Source organism: Anthonomus grandis, chromosome 1, assembly GCF_022605725.1.
Source record: "Anthonomus grandis grandis chromosome 1, icAntGran1.3, whole genome shotgun sequence".
Classification (NCBI taxonomy): domain Eukaryota; kingdom Metazoa; phylum Arthropoda; class Insecta; order Coleoptera; family Curculionidae; genus Anthonomus; species Anthonomus grandis.
This window is the reverse complement of record NC_065546.1, coordinates 6,403,347-6,422,947: the sequence shown is the minus strand read 5'-3', so window position 1 is coordinate 6,422,947 and position 19,601 is coordinate 6,403,347. Positions and strand designations below refer to the sequence as shown.

At 36.8% G+C, this 19,601-nt stretch overlaps 1 protein-coding gene across 1 annotated transcript in view; it reads right to left on the bottom strand.

The window, feature by feature from the left end:
• Window positions 1-16,021, bottom strand: part of LOC126742144 (ubiquitin carboxyl-terminal hydrolase 47) — a gene marked incomplete at its 3' end in the record, with an annotated part of 88,161 nt that extends 72,140 nt beyond the window's left edge. The window contains exons 1-5 of the mRNA XM_050448718.1: window positions 15,824-16,021; window positions 15,640-15,694; window positions 10,763-10,939; window positions 6,612-6,882; window positions 6,318-6,557 (exon numbers count right to left, since the gene is read on the bottom strand). Coding sequence (XP_050304675.1) covers window positions 6,318-6,557; window positions 6,612-6,882; window positions 10,763-10,936 — 685 coding nt within the window. The remainder of the gene's footprint in view (window positions 1-6,317; window positions 6,558-6,611; window positions 6,883-10,762; window positions 10,940-15,639; window positions 15,695-15,823) is intronic.
• Window positions 16,022-19,601: the final 3,580 nt, after the last annotated feature.

The window sequence follows — 19,601 nt, the reverse complement described above, 5'->3', positions numbered from 1 at the left end:
GTAATTTCCAGTCGGTTTATTTGACTAATTTGGCTTCTAATAGTTTTATCAAATAGCTTCACTTTAGAAAAAGCTGACTTATTTAGTTTTATCTGTTATATTAGCTTAGTGTCGTGTGTACGTGTAGAGATAGATGACAAATTAGCATACCGGAATTCTTGATATAAAAAGATATTCATAATGGCTGGGCGACCTCAACATACATTTTGGGAAGAATATGGTTTTGATTCGATTAAAATTCAGGGGAAATGTGCAGCCTTATGCAGCTACTGTAAGAAAACCATAAAAAATACAGGGAAGAAAAGACTGCTGAGCCATAGAAATGTTTGTACACAGAATATGCAAGTAAAAATAAAAAGTACTATTATTTTTCTTGCTATTACTAAAACGTTGCTTCATCGGCGCTGCTGCTGTTGCACAAAAAACATTTATATAAAAAATATAGGTGGAAAGTATGGTTAAAATTGAAAATTAATCTAAATTTTGGTTTTTGAATAATCGAATCATTTTTTTTTAATCTATAATATAAATGTGAATGTCGGTGGGTATGTTCGCTTATAACTTACGAACCACAAAACAGAATTGCGTCAAAATTTGCACAGTTATTTGTTTTTCCCCTGGACGGTTATAGGCATGATTTTATTAAAAAAAAATATGTAAAAGTAAAAAAAAACCCACAGACATTCACATTAAATGACGCGAGCTGAGCCGCGGGGGTTAAAGCTAGTGTATTAAAATAAAGAAAAAAAGTTAAAAGCCTATAAATGAAGAGAGGATTTTTTTTTGCAGAAAGTAGTGCAATAAACAATTAAATTATGTTTTTTATTTGCAATACTTTTTTTTTTGCTCGGCTCTATATGTTTTTATTATAAATTTTAATAATTTGTCGCAAATTTATTGCTATGAATAGCCTTCCTGCTTTTAGTGACCCAGAAACACTTGCAAAAGACGGTTGTGGTTGTATCCGACTCTGACGATAACTCGAGCGATGAAGATGAGCAGCCCTTATAAAAAATTTTAAAAAGAAGTAAAAATATCGACCTAATTAGTGATAAAATTTCTAATAACAGCGATATAGCATCTGGAAATGTGTATATTGGTTCCTCGGCTGATCTTGAATCTTACTGTGTCGAAGATCAAGAAATGATGATAGAAACGGATAATACTGGAACACTAGAATCTTTCAATCTTGATGCGCCTGCCCCTAGTGGGCCAAGTGGTAGTAGTGGTAGCGGTAGCTGTTTTCTTGGATCTTCCTATTCTTTCTTATGCAGTGTAATACAAGGTATGCTTTAATAAAAAATATTATTGTCCCTGGGAAATAAATAATTTGTAATTTTTTCAGACACAAAAAAACCAGGAATCGTTGGAATCCACGTTGGTAAAGCCTCCCAATCAAGAAAAAGGTCAAGTAGTGCAAAGAACACTGGAGGTAAAGGTACTCCCTCGCAATTTTGTGACAAAATGCCCCTCAAAGAAAAAGAAGACCTGGATAAAGCCTTGGCTACATTTATATTTGGGTGCAACATACCCTTTTCGGTCACAGAGTCGTCACATTTTAAAAATTTCATACATGCCCTTCGCCCTTCATACAAGCTTCCGACTAGAAAAACATTAACCAACTCGTTACTACCAAAATGCTACGAAAATTGTAAGAATTCTTTAAAAAAATTTGACGCGGAATCCGTTATGTTGATTGACGGTTGGAAAAATTCTTCTAATAATACAAAGATTGTAGTTTGCCTTATTCACAATGTTGGAGGTAATATAGCTTTCCTAGAATCTTATGATCTTACAGGCGAAAAGGAAACTGGGGATAAACTACAGGAAATTGTCGAGCAGTGCGTCACTTTAGCGAAAGAAATATATAATACTAATATTTATGCCATCTGCTCAGATAATGCTAGTAACATGAGAAAGATGGGTTCCCAAATCAATCTTTGGTAGTCAAATTGCAATAGCCATACTGCAAATCTTTTGGCAAAAGAATTGGTATCAGATGCTATTGCAGGAAGAGTACAATCTGTATTAAGAGAATTTTCATCGCCTGATTTAGAAAAAAGTGTTGTAAAACATAATCGAAAAACAATAATATTAGCTGGGGAAACACGCTGGTGTTCATTAAGAGACTCTTTTGTTAATTTTTTCGATAACTTAAAGGCTATGAGAAATGTGATTGCAGAAGATAATACAAAAATCAAACCTAATATAACTAAACTCGTTTTTGAGGAAAATTTAAAGAAGCAAGTAGAGGATAGCGTTAAGCTATTTGATCCTGTATGCAAGCTCCTAAATAAATTACAAAGCACACAGGCTTCAATTGCGGATGCAGCTGAGGAATGGTTGAGATTGCGTTATGAACAATATAATAATTTTATAAAAAAACGACAAAAACAAGCATTAAATGTTTATTCTTTATCTGCCAATTTTTTACACCCACAGTATAGGGGTAAAATGTTATCTGAAGAACAAATTCGAGATGTGGAAAACTTTCTCATAGACAATTTAGGTGCTACTGCATTAAATGATTTCCAATTTTATAAAAATAATAAAAATTTCTTCGAAAAACTTTGTTCCAAAGAAATCGCAAATGTGCAAACTTTCTCGGGATTGGCAGAAAGACATTACCCGGAACTGGCTAAGTTAGCCATGAAGTTGAATACAATACCAGCCTCTTCAGCACAGCTCGAGAGACGTTTCTCAAACTGGTCTTTCATTCATTCAAGGCTGAGAAATAGACTCAGCTCAGAAATTTCAAAAAAACTGACTTATATTCATTACCTAATTCTAAAAATAAGAGATGAAAATAAAAGTGACGAATATTAATTTTATAATTTAAATGCCGTTTTTATAATCATTTGTGAATGTATTTTAAGTTTGAAGTCCTGTTAAGTTGACTTTTTTTTAGTTGTATTTTTTTTAAATAATATATTAATATTAATACACATTGAGGTAGTTATTTACTGTACTATAACTAACTTATTCTGAGGTTTTAGTCGGGCCTGGTTTTATAGTATAGTATTTAGTTCCAAATTCCAATTAAAATATCCAAATATATTTTCGACGCGTCGAAAATAGCGTCGAATAAGACAAATTTTCGACGTACCCAACCCTGGTGATCCCAGCAAGTTCCTTAGGGTAGTAACCTTGAGCCATTGTTATTTGTCATTTTTATTAACACCTTCCTTAAATGTGTGAAGTACTCTGAAAGCCAGGATTTGCTGATGACTTATGACATACACAATATTATGATGATATATTAGATTTAAACTCTTAAATATTGTAAAAATTTGCAGAAAGACTTAGAAAACTTAATGAATAAATAGAAGAAAACTTAGAATAAACAGAATTTTTAATTTTTTTAATGCAGTAGTTCAACCAGACTTATATTATCTATAATTTGGTCACCACAAGAAAAGCTCCATTGTAACATTACTAGCATATCTTGATGAAGAAAATAATATATATTCACATGTGGTGCGCCATAAGAATAAGCTGATTATTTTAATATGGCTTCCTTAAACTACAGAAATTATCAGTCTGTATTTTTTCTATATGACCCACATTTAATTAATAAAATAGAGTATAATGTTCTTAAAGTGGCTGTTAGAAATTGGTAGGAATCCAAAATAATAAACAAATGTGACGAGCTGTTCACCTCTTAAAATCCTTTTAAATAAATAATCTCTATATTATAATATTTACAAAATGATCCAGCTGAGTAAAATAGATATTTTTTTTTCAAGTACTTTATTGGAAAATTTGGAATTTTATTGACAAAGCTTCAGAAAATAAATACAATCAAATCAGATTTTACAAAACAAATATAATGCCTAAAAAAAAAAATGCAAGAGAAAAATGTTACAAACAAAATCTTTATAAAACAAAATATATGCATGTAGACAAAGGTAGCAGAGATAAAGGGACACATAAAGGTATGTTCAAAATTAAAATTAACAGATTAAATGCTTAGCATCTACTACACAACATCCTCAGCCTTAAAAAAGTCTTCAATCGAATAAAAGGCTTTTAGAAGCAAATATGACTTCAGTTTACAACGAAACTGGCGCAAAGACTGAACACATCTTAATTCCACGCTAATGTGATTATAAATCATTAAACCGCGATATATAAATGAATCTTTGATAGATGTAAAATGAGAAATAGGAAGGGGAATATTATTAATCTGTCTGGTAGGATAACTGTGATGTCGGATTGGAAAACTGTTATTTTTGAATATTAAACATGCAGTTTCCAAAATAAATAATGATGGTAGGGTCAAAATACGGCTCTCTTTGAAAAGATTACCACAATGCATTCTAGAATGGGCCTTAAATAAACTTCTGACAGCCTTCTTTTGCAGCACGAAAACAGACTGAAACAGATAATTTGAACATGCACCCCAAAATGGAAGAGCATACCTTAAATGCGACTCGAACAAAGCAAAGTACACATCACGAGCAACATCTCTCCCCAGTTCATGAACGGTTGCCCTAACAGAGAAGCAGCCAGAAGCAAGTTTTTTATTTAACTTTATTATATGGTCAGAACACTTTAAATCTTTATCAATGACTAAACCAAGAAATGCAGAATTGTCTACCATGTCCAATGCGTTCTCACCAAAATCAAGACTCTCAGCTTGAAAATTGAAACCAATAATATAGGACTTTGACATATTTAAGCAAAGTTGATTGGAATCACACCATTGCTTTAATTTCAGGAGATCGGCTGCAACATCTCTGACAAGCTGCTTGGGATCTTTATTCGACCATAAAACCGTTGTGTCGTCGGCAAACAATGTAAAATATCCACATATGCTAAGAGTAATAAGATCATTAATGTATACAAGCAATAGAAGGGGACCAAGAACTGACCACTGTGGAACACCACAATCCACAGACTCCCTACCAGAAAAGTCACCATTAAGGTACACAGACTGCTCGCGACCAGACAAATAGCACTCAAACCACTTCAGTGCAACACCCCTAACTCCATAAGCAGAAAGCTTCTGAAGCAGTATCCTATGACTCACACAATCAAAAGCTTTGGACAAGTCACAAAACACCGCCGCAGTCGCCTCTCTTCCATTAACACCCTGGAGAAGTTTGGACAAGAAATCAAACATAGCGTCAGAGGTGCTTTTCCCTGATAGAAAACCAAATTGTTCATCTCGAAGAACCCCTTCCCCCAGAAGAAACCTTAAAAGACGATCCTTCATAAGTCTTTCAATTAACTTAGATAAAGTAGACAAAATTGAAATCGGCCTATAGTTGGATGGACTAGAATGATCACCACCCTTATAAAGAGGCAAAATTTTTGCTAATTTTAGGCAAAGAGGAAATGTGCCCCACTGAAATGAAATATTAATAGCATCAGAAAGAGCCTGAATAGCACTCAAAGGAAGTTTTTCCAATAAATTCACTGAAATACCATCGTCACTAGATACCCTTTTCTTTTTCATCGATCGTATAGTGCAAAAAATCTCCCTGGGGGTAGTGGGGCTGAGGTAAAATGAGTTTCCACTAGTGGTAGGTAAAAATTTGAGAGGGTCATAAGTGGAAGAGAGACCCTTTGTGAGGATATCAGCAACCGAACAAAAGTACTTATTCAATATGTCAGAATCAATCTGCACTTCTTGAGAGCCATTACTTTTGGACACAACCTCATTAACAATTGACCACGCTTCGCGTTGCTCATTGGAGGAGTATTTCAAACGTTTGGAATAATAGAGTCTTTTCGCCTCACACACAACTTTCCAGTAAACTTTTCGATATCTCGAGAATAGCGACAATACAAAATTATTTATCGGGTAGAAATTTTTTAAAATACCAAAAAATCTAAGATTACGACCGGAAATGCGAATACCAGGAGTTAACATCTTTTCCGGTTCCTAAATCGATTTTTTAATGGGTGAACGGGAAAGTATCTATCAACTAACTTTGAAAGAGATGCGTGAAATGAAGCAAGATCATCCTGCTCACAAAATATTGAGTCCCAATTAAAAGACCGACATCCTGCATCAAAAGACCGGAAGTTCCTTGTGCTGTAAATTCTACCCAAACCTCTGGATTTGTATCTTTTTCTGAATGGCACCTGAGCCAGGATGGCATTATGATCAGACAAAGCTGGATCAAATACAATAATGTACTATGTCTTAAACAAAACCTACTTACTCTCAAATTCAATTGATTTAGTCATCTTATATTTATGATTTGTTATAGTTTTAGTTTGTCTAGTTAATTGTAAGTACATGCGCTGATGGTAAAAAATTAATAATTGATAATAAGGGAATGCTATTAAAGTTAATCATAACTTACCCTGCCACCCAAAACTTGTAGTTAAGTCCGTAGTTTCCACTGCAGATTTATTGGAAGTTTGCAAATTCAAAAACAACTTCTGTAACTGATAAGGTATTGAGCGAGTCTCATTTGCTCCGTCAAACTCCCAATTATAAAGAGCATTGCGAAATTCTGGAGTCATATATAATGCTTGCAATAAACTATTTAAATAACAGGTCATGGCTTGATTTACTAGGCCCACATAAGTAGGTGATTCCGCTATAAAAGTTAAGGTATTTAAGAACAAAGCGCACAAAAAAAAAGGCAATTTACCTATGACAGGACTAAGCTGTCTAGCCTTTCTTCTTCTGCTATCATAAGTTGATTCTTCAAACTGTGTACTGGGATATTCACTAAGAGCAAGTTCTCCAGCTGTAGGACTGGCAGAAGCACCCAAAAACAATTCATCTTCTGAAACATCTGATACACATAGTGACATATTTTTTATCTTCAGGAGAGATATTACTAGTTCATATTCATCTTCATCTAATATAGGCCATAAAACTTCAGAGAGAGTTTTTTCTTTTAGATGATTTAGTGTGTGCTGAAATAGTAAGTTTTATATAAAATATTCAATTATTTAATATTACATATTCATTGAACATAACTAGGTAGTTGCTCATGATAAAGGGTGTCCCAATAAGAGCGCACGTTTTAATTGGTAAATAAAAGTCATAATTTATTTTAAACTGAGTGTTACTTAACAGGTACCACATAAACAACCATTGACTATGTTGCCTCCAATATACAGGAGAATGTAATTTGTAATGTATTTGATCCAGCTTTGTCTGATCATAATGCCATCCTGGCTCAGGTGCCATTCAGAAAAAGATACAAATCCAGAGGTTTGGGTAGAATTTACAGCACAAGGAACTTCCGGTCTTTTGATGCAGGATGTCGGTCTTTTAATTGGGACTCAATATTTTGTGAGCAGGATGCTCTTGCTTCATTTCACGCATCTCTTTCAAAGTTAGTTGATAGATACTTTCCCGTTCACCCATTAAAAAATCGATTTAGGGACCGGAAAAGATGGTTAACTCCTGGTATTCGCATTTCCGGTCGTAATCTTAGATTTTTTGGTATTTTAAAAAAGTTCTACCCGATAAATAATTTTGTATTGTCGCTATTCTCGAGATATCGAAAAGTTTACCGGAAAGTTGTGTGTGAAGCGAAAAGACTCTATTATTCCAAACGTTTGAAATATTCCTCCAATGAGCAACGCGAAGCGTGGTCAATTGTTAATGAGGTTGTGTCCAAAAGTAATGGCTCTCAAGAAGTGCAGATTGATTCTGACATATTAAATAAGTACTTTTGTTCGGTTGCTGATATCCTCACAAAGGGTCTCTCTTCCACTTATGACCCTCTCAAATTTTTACCTACTACTAGTGGAAACTTATTTTACCTCAGCCCGACTACTCCCAGGGAGATTTTTTGCACTATAGGATCGATGAAAAAGAAAAGGGCATCTAGTGACGATGGTATTTCAGTGAATTTATTGGGAAAACTTCCTTTGAGTCCTATTCAGGCTCTTTCTGATGCTATTAATATTTCATTTCAGTCGGGCACATTTCCTCTTTGCCTAAAATTAGCAAAAATTTTGCCTCTTTATAAGGGTGGTGATTGTTCTAGTCCATCCAACTATACGCCGATTTCAATTTTGTCTACTTTATCTAAGTTAATTGAAAGACTTATGAAGGATCGTCTTTTAAAGTTTCTTCTGGGGGAAGAACAATTTGGTTTTCTATCAGGGAAAAGCACCTCTGAAGCTATGTTTGATTTCTTGTCCAAACTTCTCTAAACTCTAGGGTGTTAATGGAAGAGAGGCGACTGCGGCGGTGTTCTATAACATGTCCAAAGCTTTTGATTGTGTGAGTCATAGGATACTGCTTCAGAAGCTTTCTGCTTATGGAGTTAGGGGTGTTGCACTGAAGTGGTTTGAGTGCTATTTGTCTGGTCGCGAGCAGTCTGTGTACCTTAATGGTGACTTTTCTGGTAGGGAGTCTGTGCATTGTGGTGTTCCACAGGGGTCAGTTCTTGGTCCCCTTCTATTTCTTGTATACATTAATGATCTTATTACTCTTAGCATATGTGGACATTTTACATTGTTTGCTGACGACACAACGGTTTTATGGTCGAATAAAGATCCCAAGCAGCTTGTCACAGATGTTGCAGCCGATCTCCTGAAATTAAAGCAATGGTGTGATTCCAATCAACTTTGCTTAAAAAAGTCCCATGTTATTGGTTTCAATTTTCAAGCTGAGAGTCTTGATTTTGGTGAGAACGCATTGGACATGGTAGACAATTCTGCATTTCTTGGTTTAGTCATTGATAAAGATTTAAAGTTTTCTGACCATATAATAAAGTTAAATAAAAAACTTGCTTCTGGCTGCTTCTCTGTTAGGGCAACCGTTCATGAACTGGGGAGAGATGTTGCTCGTGATGTGTACTTTGCTTTGTTCGAGTCGCATTTAAGGTATGCTCTTCCATTTTGGGGTGCATGTTCAAATTATCTGTTTCAGTCTGTTTTTGTGCTGCAAAAGAGGGCTGTCAGAAGTTTATTTAAGGCCCATTCTAGAATGCATTGTGGTAATCTTTTCAAAGAGAGCCGTATTTTGACCCTACCATCATTATTTATTTTGGAAACTGCATATTTAATATTCAAAAATAAGAACAGTTTTCCAATCCGACATCACAGTTATCCTACCAGACAGATTAATAATATTCTCCTTCCTATTCCTCATTTTACATCTATCAAAGATTCATTTATATATCGCGGTTTAATGATTTATAATCACATTAGCGTGGAATTAAGAAGTGTTCAGTCTTTGCGCCAGTTTCATTGTAAACTGAAGTCATATTTGCTTCTAAAAGCCTTTTATTCGATTGAAGACTTTTTTAAGGCTGAGGATGTTGTGTAGTAGACGCTAAGCTTTTAATCTGTTAATTTTAATTTTGAACATACCTTTATGTGTCCCTTTATCTCTACTGCCACCTTTGTCTACATGCATATATTTTGTTTTATAAAGATTTTGTTTGTAACATTTTTCTCTTGCATTTTTTTTTTTTTTTTAGGCATTTTATATGTTGTATAAATTTTTTATATTTGTTTTGTAAAATCTGATTTGATTACCAAATTTTCGACAATAAAGTACTTGAAAAAAAAAATGTATATTTTAATGTAAAGCTAATAAACTGCAATTAAACGTGAAAAATAATATCTGGCAAATGGCCGCCTCGACTTTCGTGACAGACTCTTAATCGTTTTGAGAAATTTTCAATTACATTTTCACATAATTGCGGCCCAATTTCGCTAATAATACGTCTAATTTCGTTTTTCAACTGTGGAATTGTTGTTGGGTTATTAGCGTATACGAGGGATTTTAAAAAACCCCCAAAGAAAAAAGTCACAAGGCGTTAAATCGCATGATCTTGCGGGCCAGTTCTGGTCTCCATTCCGTGAAATGACACGACCGGGAAACTTTCTTTGTAACAATTGAATTGCTTCATGTGTAGTGTGACATGTCGCACCATCCTGTTGGTACCACATACCGCCCGTATCCATACCATCCAATTGAGGCCATAAAAACTCAGTGAGCATATTACGATAGCGTTCGCTGTTCACGGTAACTGCATTTTCAGCCTCGTCCTCTAAGAAGTACGGTCCAATTACTCCACCTGTCCAAAGTCCACACCAAACAGTGACTCTTAATGGATGCATTTTCTTCCCGTGAATGACTCTAGGATTTTCTTCGCCCCAAATTCGACAATTTTGTATAACAAAGCCATTAAGGTGAAAGTGTGCCTCATCGGTAAAGAAATTTTTTTTCGAAAAATCGACACCCATTTGTTGTTTTTGCAATACCCAAGAAGAAAATGTAAGGCGCGTCGCATGGTCCACTGGCTTTAATTCTTGGGTCAATTGAATCTTATAGGCATGTAAATGAAGATCTTTTGTTAGAATTCGGTGGGTAGTGCTCTTCGATATGTGCAACTGCTGTGCACGATGACGGATAGATGTTCCCGGATTCTCGCCAACACTTTCACGCACTGCGGCAATATTTTCAACAGAACGGCTAGTACGGTGACGCACTGGTGTTTTTACATCCACGACAGAACCATTTTGTTCAAATTTATCAATTAGTCTTTGGACGGTCGTGTGATTTGGTGCATCGTGTCGACCAAAAATGCCCCGCAATTTACGAACTGTTTCCGCAAAACATTCTCCATATTTGTAGTGTGTTTTAACAATAATAATTCGTTGTTCGACCGTATATCGTTCCATGGCTACTAATCGCTAACTGTTTACATTATTCTTTTCAGTTTTTTTTTGACATACTGCGATAAAATAAGAATGCTGCGCAATTCAAAGCGTGCGTTCCTATTGGGACACCCTTTATATTAAAGATAAAAAAGTATATTCTTACCTTTTTTTCACCATTAACTTTGAGAGTAATTTCAAAATCTGAAGGTAGTTCATATTTTTCTGATAATTCATAAAACAGAGAACTTATTGTATTGGTTATCTCAAAGTTAAAAATGAATGGGTCTTCAGGTGTAGGCTCAGGAGAAAAATCTAATGTTACTGTGAACCTAATCATTTCCTAAAATAGAAAGTTATTATTGGTGCTGTACTCAATTCATCTTCATATATTTATATATATATTCATGAATGCTGGTACAAAAATGAATTTCTTAGTTCATTTATATACAGTGTACCCCAGTTAAAATGATATACATAAGGATTTCACAAAAGGTAAGAGATACAGTTTCAGTTAACTGGGGAAAAAGTTGTGCTGTTCCAAGTCCAATCAGATAGGATATTAAGATCCATGATATCTACAGGGGTTTTCAAAATATGGGGCTAAATCTAAAAATCAGGTTTTTAGGAAACCTGCAATATCGTCGCCATCTTGAAACCGATTTAAATAATAGTTGGTAGTTTTGGGTTACCTACTATGACCAATAATTGATTGACGTTAAAGATATTTTTCTCCGAATTTTAGATTTAAACCACGTATAACAACAACGGTATCTTGATATGGCGAAAAACATAAATTTATTTAAAAAAATATTTTTTGACTTAGCCAAATGTGAAAACAAATGTCGGGATTGTTTTCATGGTGATGCCATCGCTCTATCAACACTTTTAAAATAATTATGATATTTTTAAAGTTATTGATCATTGTAATAGTTTTGACATTTTGAATAATTATCTTTTGGTTAAAATACGTAAACAATGTCGTATTTGTGATAAACTCTTTTTTACTCAACAATAGGTTTAAGGTGAAGAGATTTACAAATTGAGAAAAGATAGATTTAGATGATTGCTTCATATTGTGCCGCAAAAATGCTGAACGAGTGAGGGCAATGTACAATGAGCCTCTTTTAGAAAGACCAGGTTGAGTGACTTTCAGTAGATTACGAGATAATTTATTAGTATGTTATTTATAATAAGTATGGTTCATTTAACAAGCCCAACAGAAACAGAAATAGCGACGAAAATTTAGTACTGCAAGGTGTTCTGGAAAATCCGCGCACATCGCTTCGGCAAATCGAAGCTAATGTGGAAGTATTTAAAACTACCGCCCAATGAATTTTCATAAGTTTAAATACCGCCTGTATCATGAGTACATTAGTCAGAGACTTCAAGAAGGAAACGTAGAGGGACAGTCAGTATTTTGCAACTGGTTTCTCAGAAAATGCCAGAAAGCAAGTTGACACTACAATTTACAAATTTTAGTAGACGTAATATTATTTATTGGGCCGATGAAAATCCATTTAGAAAGATGAAGATTTAATGTTTGGAAAGCTATTTTAGTCAAAGTCAAAATATACTTTGCTAAGTTTACAAACTTGTGCTAAAAGCTTCCTAATCCTAGAATTTATAATACAAGTATTTATTTGGTTATACAGGATACAGGACAAAAACAGAGTACAGAATCGATTTTGATTGTACATAGAAGCATATTTTATACAATCAAAGAAAAAACCAAAAAAGAAGAAAAGAAAAGGCGAGAACCAACATAAAACAAGAATAATAAAAAAAAATAAAATAAAATAAATCTGGTCAACAGATATATAATTAATTTTAAATATTAAAATGAGTCATTAAAATACTCTTCAATGCTGTAGTAAACTTTTGGTAAGATTAATTTCTTTAGTTCTCTCCTAAACTTTTTAAGGTATGTAACAGTCCTAATCGAAAAAGAAACATGATTAAATATTTTACAACTAATAAATATAAGAGAGTTTCTCGTAAGTGAGGAGGTGGGGATTGGAAGAGATAAGTTGCCCACTTGACGAGTATTATGACTGGTGCAGGATGGTGGACTTACGGACTTATGTATGAGTGTTGCAGTTTCCAATATAAAGAGTGAGAAATCATTTAAATTCTTTCAGCTACAAAAAGAGGTTTACAAGAGACTCTCAGACCAACACCCCACAGATACCTTAATGTTTTTTTGTGAATAGTAAAAATTATGTTAAGGAGTCCCTTGGAGCACAAACCCCAAAATGGCAACCCATAACAGATATGAGAGTCTATTAAGGCAAAATAAACTGAACGAGCAAACAACCCCCCAACTTATGCCTGGCAAACCTGACTGCAAAACAACCAGAAGAAAGTTTAGCAGCGAGGCCCAAAGCATGGTTGTCAAACTTTAAACTCTCATCAATGAAGAGGCCAAGAAATCGACTATAATGCCTACCATGTAGTGGGGTCTGCTCATCAAACAAAAAACCCTCTACATTACACTTAAAGCCCAGAACAAAAGTCTTATTAACATTGAATACAATCTGATTGCAGATGCACCACTCTTTAATTTTGTGAAGGTCCTCTACTATGAGAGATCTGACTACTTTTTGATCCTTGTTATGCCACAGAATTGTAGTATCATCGGCAAACTGAACCACTAGTCCATGCAGTGATAGAGGGCTCAAGTCATTAATGTATAATAAAAATAAAATAGGACCTAACACTGACCCTTGAGGTACACCACATTTAAGATGTGCAATCCCTGATGAAAATCCAGATGGACCTGTTTTATTTAACATGTTTAATGACAACCTAATGGGACCAATACTTGCAAAACTCTTGAAAATGATGTAGATCCCAGTTGAGAAGAGTTGCCTGTTCATGGCAACATGTGGTTCCAACAAAATGGCGCCCCTGCACATAATTCCGCAATTATTTCTATTTACCTAAATGAACAATATGGAAATTATTGGATAGGAAATCGAGATCCTATTTCGTGGCCTGCCTGCTCCCCTGATTTCACACCCCTTGATTTCTGGGTATGAGGATACCTAACAGATAAATTGTATTACACTAATCATACTACAGTGGAAAAACTTGAAGGAGCCTTTGACATACAATTCAAGAAATGCCACAACAAATTGTCAAAAATACTTGTTTGGCTATGATTGAGAGGTGTATGCACATTGTGTATTAGCAAAAATTGAGGTTTTTTTCAACTCTTTATTAACTAATTTTATTTTGGTTAATTGTTGATTGTTATTTGTTGAATTTCATTTATTATTGTAAGGTAGAAATAATTGTTTCAATTTTTTAAAATTTAATTTTCATATGAATGAAATGACTTTCTTGTTTGAATAAAAAAAAACAAAATAATTGATTAGCAGCCTTTGTTTTTCCCAATATAATTTTGATTTACCCCAATATTTCGAAAACCCCTGTAGATATTGTGGATCTTAATATCTCATCTGATTGGGCTTGGAACACCAAAATTTTTCCCCATTTAACTGAAACTATATCTCTTATGGTTTATGAAATCCCCATGTATATCATTTTATCTGGTATAAATGTTGTATTTTTTGTTTATTGAAAAGAAAGATGACCTCTAAAAATAAATATGACAATGGAGAATATTGTTACTGTAAAGCTCTATTTAACTGATTACTGAATATTTTTAAATTCCTAATGCATTTAAGTCTAAATATGAATGGATGTATGTGTTAAGTGAATGTGGTTAAGGTTTTGAAATGGTAATTCATTTTTTTTTAAGTTAAAAATAGAGAAAACTGTTAAAAATGTATATAAATTATTTGTTTTGCTGTTTTGTTTTAAGTTGGTTTGTTTAAATTTAAGAAATGTTTATTAATAAAAAAGTCGTTTAGCAAAAAAAAATTTGGAGAAATGGGAGATGTAAGAAGAATCATCACTCTAATTGGTTAAGCAAGATTGCTTATTATTCTGACTATATAGAACCACAAATTAGGTATTATCATCATACTGGTAGCAAAAGCAAACTGGTCATGAAATGAATTTTGAAATATGCCTTTTTTAGGAACCAAAAGAGCTCAGAGAGTCGATATAACTTAGTAATTCAAGAATAATTTTGATGAAATTACATGTGTTTAATCAAAAGATGCTTTGGTATAAAATATGCCAATCTTGGCTAAAAACAATCTTGAAATTACAAAAACAAATTTAAATATTTTAGTCAACAGAAACAGTTAACTGCAATAATTAAACAACAAAAACTAAACTGTAGGTACCATAAGGTCAGAATGTGCCATTACAATATTCTTTAATACCATAATAATATACTCTGGGCCATAACATTTTTTTTAAGTATTCTCCTATATCTGTATCACATATAATAACTCTTATTCAAGGAAAAACATCAAGCTCTATAGAAATTTAAGGTAAGTATAGCCAAAAATAATTGAGTACTGGGGTGTACTTCTGATTTACCAATCTTTACTGATCCAATAGTACTGCCGAGACTGTCTATTATTATGTGTTAAGTTCACAGGAGAAAATCAAGCTAAAAACTCACACAAACTCTATATACATTAACAATAAACTATAAATCCTGTACATCCCATTATTTTTTATACTGTATTTATTATATTTTGGTCCTTGTACAGAGCTTTGTACTATTAGAAATGTATGAGATGTTAATCAAAGATAGCAAGAACATTTATTGAGGCATTAACCTTTGAGTTGCCATTAAAATGTAATAAAAAGGTTACAGTGCTTGCCAAATCATAAAAGGTTTACTTGGCATTCCACAAGTGAAAAATGTGTGCAATGCACAATCTTCTAAAGATGGTATAGGTATGATTATTATTTGTTGAACCAATAGGAATCAATATGTGTGAGCAAAAATAACATAATATGTATATTGTTTTCCAAAGCAGGTCAGAACATATTTTTGGATGCTTTCCAAAAGATAAATTTAAACCAGCATTATGAGGACATTTTTGGGAACATAATATGAGTTAAATAAAATCATATCAATAAAAGATACAAACATAGTAGGATGTTTGAGCTTACCCAGTCTTTAATGCAAATTTTGCTGAATTTTTGTCCAAATTCCTCTCCAGCAAGCCTAAAAATAAACTGAGCTTAGTATAAATATGTAGTTGCGAAACGAGTCATAAATTAAACAGTCAGTATTCAGTAGAATATTTCAAAATACACTTTTTTTTAATGTAGTGACAGCTCGAAAAAAACTTACCTCTAGAGCTAGAAAAGCACGAATACTTGTTTACGTCACTGGAATTTATACGTAAGCACCAGGTGAAGTCACTACTACTGATTACAATGGGACGAATATATTGAAAAGTTTGCTATTCTAATTAAAGGGCATAAATTGCAATCCAGCTCACAAAACACAATTTTTGCAAAAATTACCGGAGAAAATTGACATGTGCTAAAAGTCACAAGACGCCATCTTTGTGAAAATGACAAGCGTCAATGTGTCACATATGACATGATTGTCATCGTTTAATAAAAAGGCGGAAAACGTGACGTTTTAATCGCAAGACGCTATTCCTAGGCAACCCGCATCTCTTTATGATTAAATTAGGTGGATATTGAAATAATATTACGTTAAACTAGTATTATTCTTTATTTTATAAACATTTATATTATTGAGTCAATATATTATGAAGCAAGAAAGTCGAAATCGTAATACTTTGAATGAATGAATTGACGAAACAGTGGGCTGCCAAGGCAGTTGTGCATATAGGTCTCCTGATGGACCCGTCATGCCCCACCGGAGGTTAGCAGAGCCCAACGGCCTTAGAGAAACCGATAAGGCTCTCTGGTCTGAAGGACTTAAAGTCGCTCGGTACACTGAAAGTGTTACTTAAGTATTTGAACCTGGAGCGCGTGAGTGCTGGGCACTCCCCGACTACATGGTCAACGGTTTCATCCTCCTCACAGCACCATCGGCATTCCGGGTTGTCCGCAATACCGATAGTATGGAGATGGCTTCGTGCCAGTGACCGGTTAAAAGACCTGTCACTAGCCGAATTTCGCGTCTTTTTAGGCGTAGTAGATTTTTGGTGAGACAGGCAGAGGGCCCACCTATGTGCGCTTTGGCCTGTCTCATACCAGGGAACTCAGTCCATCTTCGGTGGGTCCACTTGTCCAGCAGACCCTTTATTGACGCGACCGCAACGCATTTGGCGATACCAACTATGGGTTCCGGCCCCATCGGCACATTCGCGGATCCCAGTCTGGCAAGAGAGTCCGCTTCCTCATTATGGCCTGCATGGCTAGGTATCCAGACGAGCTGGACCCTGCATCCAACCTGTACCAGTTTTTTCAGGACTTTTATGCACTCTAGTACAAGCTTACCTTTGCGGCCGTGATAGCCTTAATGGCAGCTCTGCTGTCCGAGCATATTGATACGACTGTATTGCGGTGTCCGCAGCTTAGGATTTTCTGTCCGCTAAAATACAGCGAATACTTCAGCCTGGAAGACAGTGGCGTACTCCCCCAGCGAGTATGCCCTACTGGTATGTGGGATCCCACCAATAAGCCCTGATCCAGCTCTGTTATTCATTCTGGAGCCATCTGTGTACCAGATGGTCCCCCTATTTAGCAATGCAGGTCTGTTGGAATGCTGCCACTCCTCTCTGCCTGCAATGTGCGTCACGAATCTCTCGCAGTCCACAGTCACTGGAGCCATGCAGTCACTGCCCATTAGAAGGAGAGGACATTCCTGTATGGCCCGTGACCAAATTTTTGCGTGACCGGTCTCGTCAGCACGTAGTTCGCCGAGGACGTATAGCCCGTACGCAATCCTCATTGCCACGAATTGCACAACGAGGTCCAGAGGCGGAAGGCTCAGCAGAGTCTCAAGCGCTCTAGTTGGCGCCGTCCGCATGGAACCCGTTATGCTGAGACATGCAAGACGTTGGACTCTGTCCAGTTGAGCACGAATTTTCGCTTTCTCCGTACATGGCCACCAAACGATAGCCCCGTATGTGAGAAGAGGTCTCACAATGCGCGAGTAGATCCAGTGGAGGATCTTAGGAGACAGACCCCAGGTATTGCCGAAAGCCCGCCTGCAGGCGCAGAGCGCGTAGGTGGCCTTTTTTATTTTGGTGTCTGCATGATCGTGCCAGGACAGTTTGGGATCCAACTTGATTCCCAGAAATCGAACTGTCCTGGAGTAATGCAGCTGCACGCCACCTAGAGATATAATAGGGGGCGTGCCAAAGTTACGTCTCCTCGTGAATAGTAGGAGCTCTGCTTTTTTGAGGTTAATCCTGAGACCCCCCGAGAGGCACCATATGTCCACCATACGCAGGGCTCTCGTCCTAGGGCCCTGCATTGAGATTACCAGATCATCAGCGTAGGCCTGTGTGTATAGGCCAGCATTGTTTAAAAGATTTATCAGGCTGTCGACCACAAGGCACCACAAGGTAGGGGACAATACTCCTCCCTGCGGGCAGCCCCTAGCCGCCAACGTTTCGATAATCTCGTTGTTGAGCTGGGCAGATACATGACGTTTCGAGAGCATAGCCTCTATCCAGCTAACCAAACAGGGTTCTGAGCCGCGGCTCTCGAGTGCTTGGCAGATTAATGCAAAAGGGGTGTTATGTCTAGAAACCCACCCAGACAGGCCTTGCCACTACCCAGAGCACCCTCCACCTTCCTAACAAGGTGGTGTAGGGCCAGGTCCGTGGATTTGCCCGCCTGATAGGCGTATTGGTGCACATGCAGTGGTTTGTTGACCAGAATGCTTTCCTTAAGACATCGATCAATCAGCCTCTCCATCGCCTTCAGCATAAAGCTGGTAAGGCTGATAGGTCGGTACGATTTGGGATCTGTAAAATCGCTTTTTCCGGGTTTCGGAATGAAGATGACTTTCACTTGACGCCATAACTTTGGGACGTAGCCCTGAGTAAGGGATGACTTGAATAGTCTGACTATGTGTGGGGTTAGTACTTCTAACCCGTTTTGCAAAAGGCATGGATATAATCCATCCATGCCCGGAGATTTGAAGGGAGGGAATGTCTTAATTGCCCATTTCACCCTCTCGTAGGTAATTATTCTTCTAGCAGTCTCGAACTCTAAGCGAGTCGGAGCCCGAGAACAGCTAGGAGGATCGCGAGATGAGTTGGAGTCTGGGAAGTGGGTGCACAGCATGACCTCCAGTGACTCCCGCTCATTGGTAGTAAAGCCGCCATCTGGAAGTGACAGCGACCCCAATTTAGTTCCAGGTTCCTTGGACAGTACTTGGCACAGTCGTGCTGCGGATGGTGTGTTTTCAACGTCATCGCAGAACCGCCTCCAGCACTGTCTTTTGGAGTCCCTGAGCGTCTTTTTGTATTGCCTTTGAGCTGCGTGGAACGCATCCCAGTCAGTGGCAAGCTTAGTGCGCTCAGCCCTGCGAAGGAGCCGACGCGCAGTGTCTCGGTGCTTTTCCGTGTTCCTGTTCCACTAGGCATTCTTGGCATTGGCGGGTTTCCGTCTGAGGGGACAGCTGCCCTCGAATGCCGCAACTATCGCACGAGTCAGGTTGACAGTCCCGATCTCTGTGTCGGCCGGAAGTGTGTACCTTGCCGGCATGTCAGCAAGACCACCGACTAGTTCCTCTCGAAAGTGATCCCAGTCAGTGCACCTTGGATTTCTGTAGGCTGGGGTATCGCACCGCGCCTGCTTCTTTAATTCAAAAAAAATGTGCCTGTGGTCCGACATTGTGACCTCGAGGGACACTCTCCATGAGCTGAAAAGGTTCACAGTACTAGGTGAACAGATAGTAAGGTCAATAATTAATTGACCCCTATTGCAGTAGAAAGTTGGGACACTGCCTCGGTTGAGTAGTTCTAGGCCATTTGAGCACATGAAGTCAACCAGGAAGCGGCCCCTTGGGTTCTCATCTGCGCATACCCAAAGGCCTTGTTGTGAATTCGAATCGCAGCCCATGAGAAGCGGGAGACCCAAGTCTTCACAGTATTTGACCACCGCAGTGACGACCGGTATACCGGATCGTAATA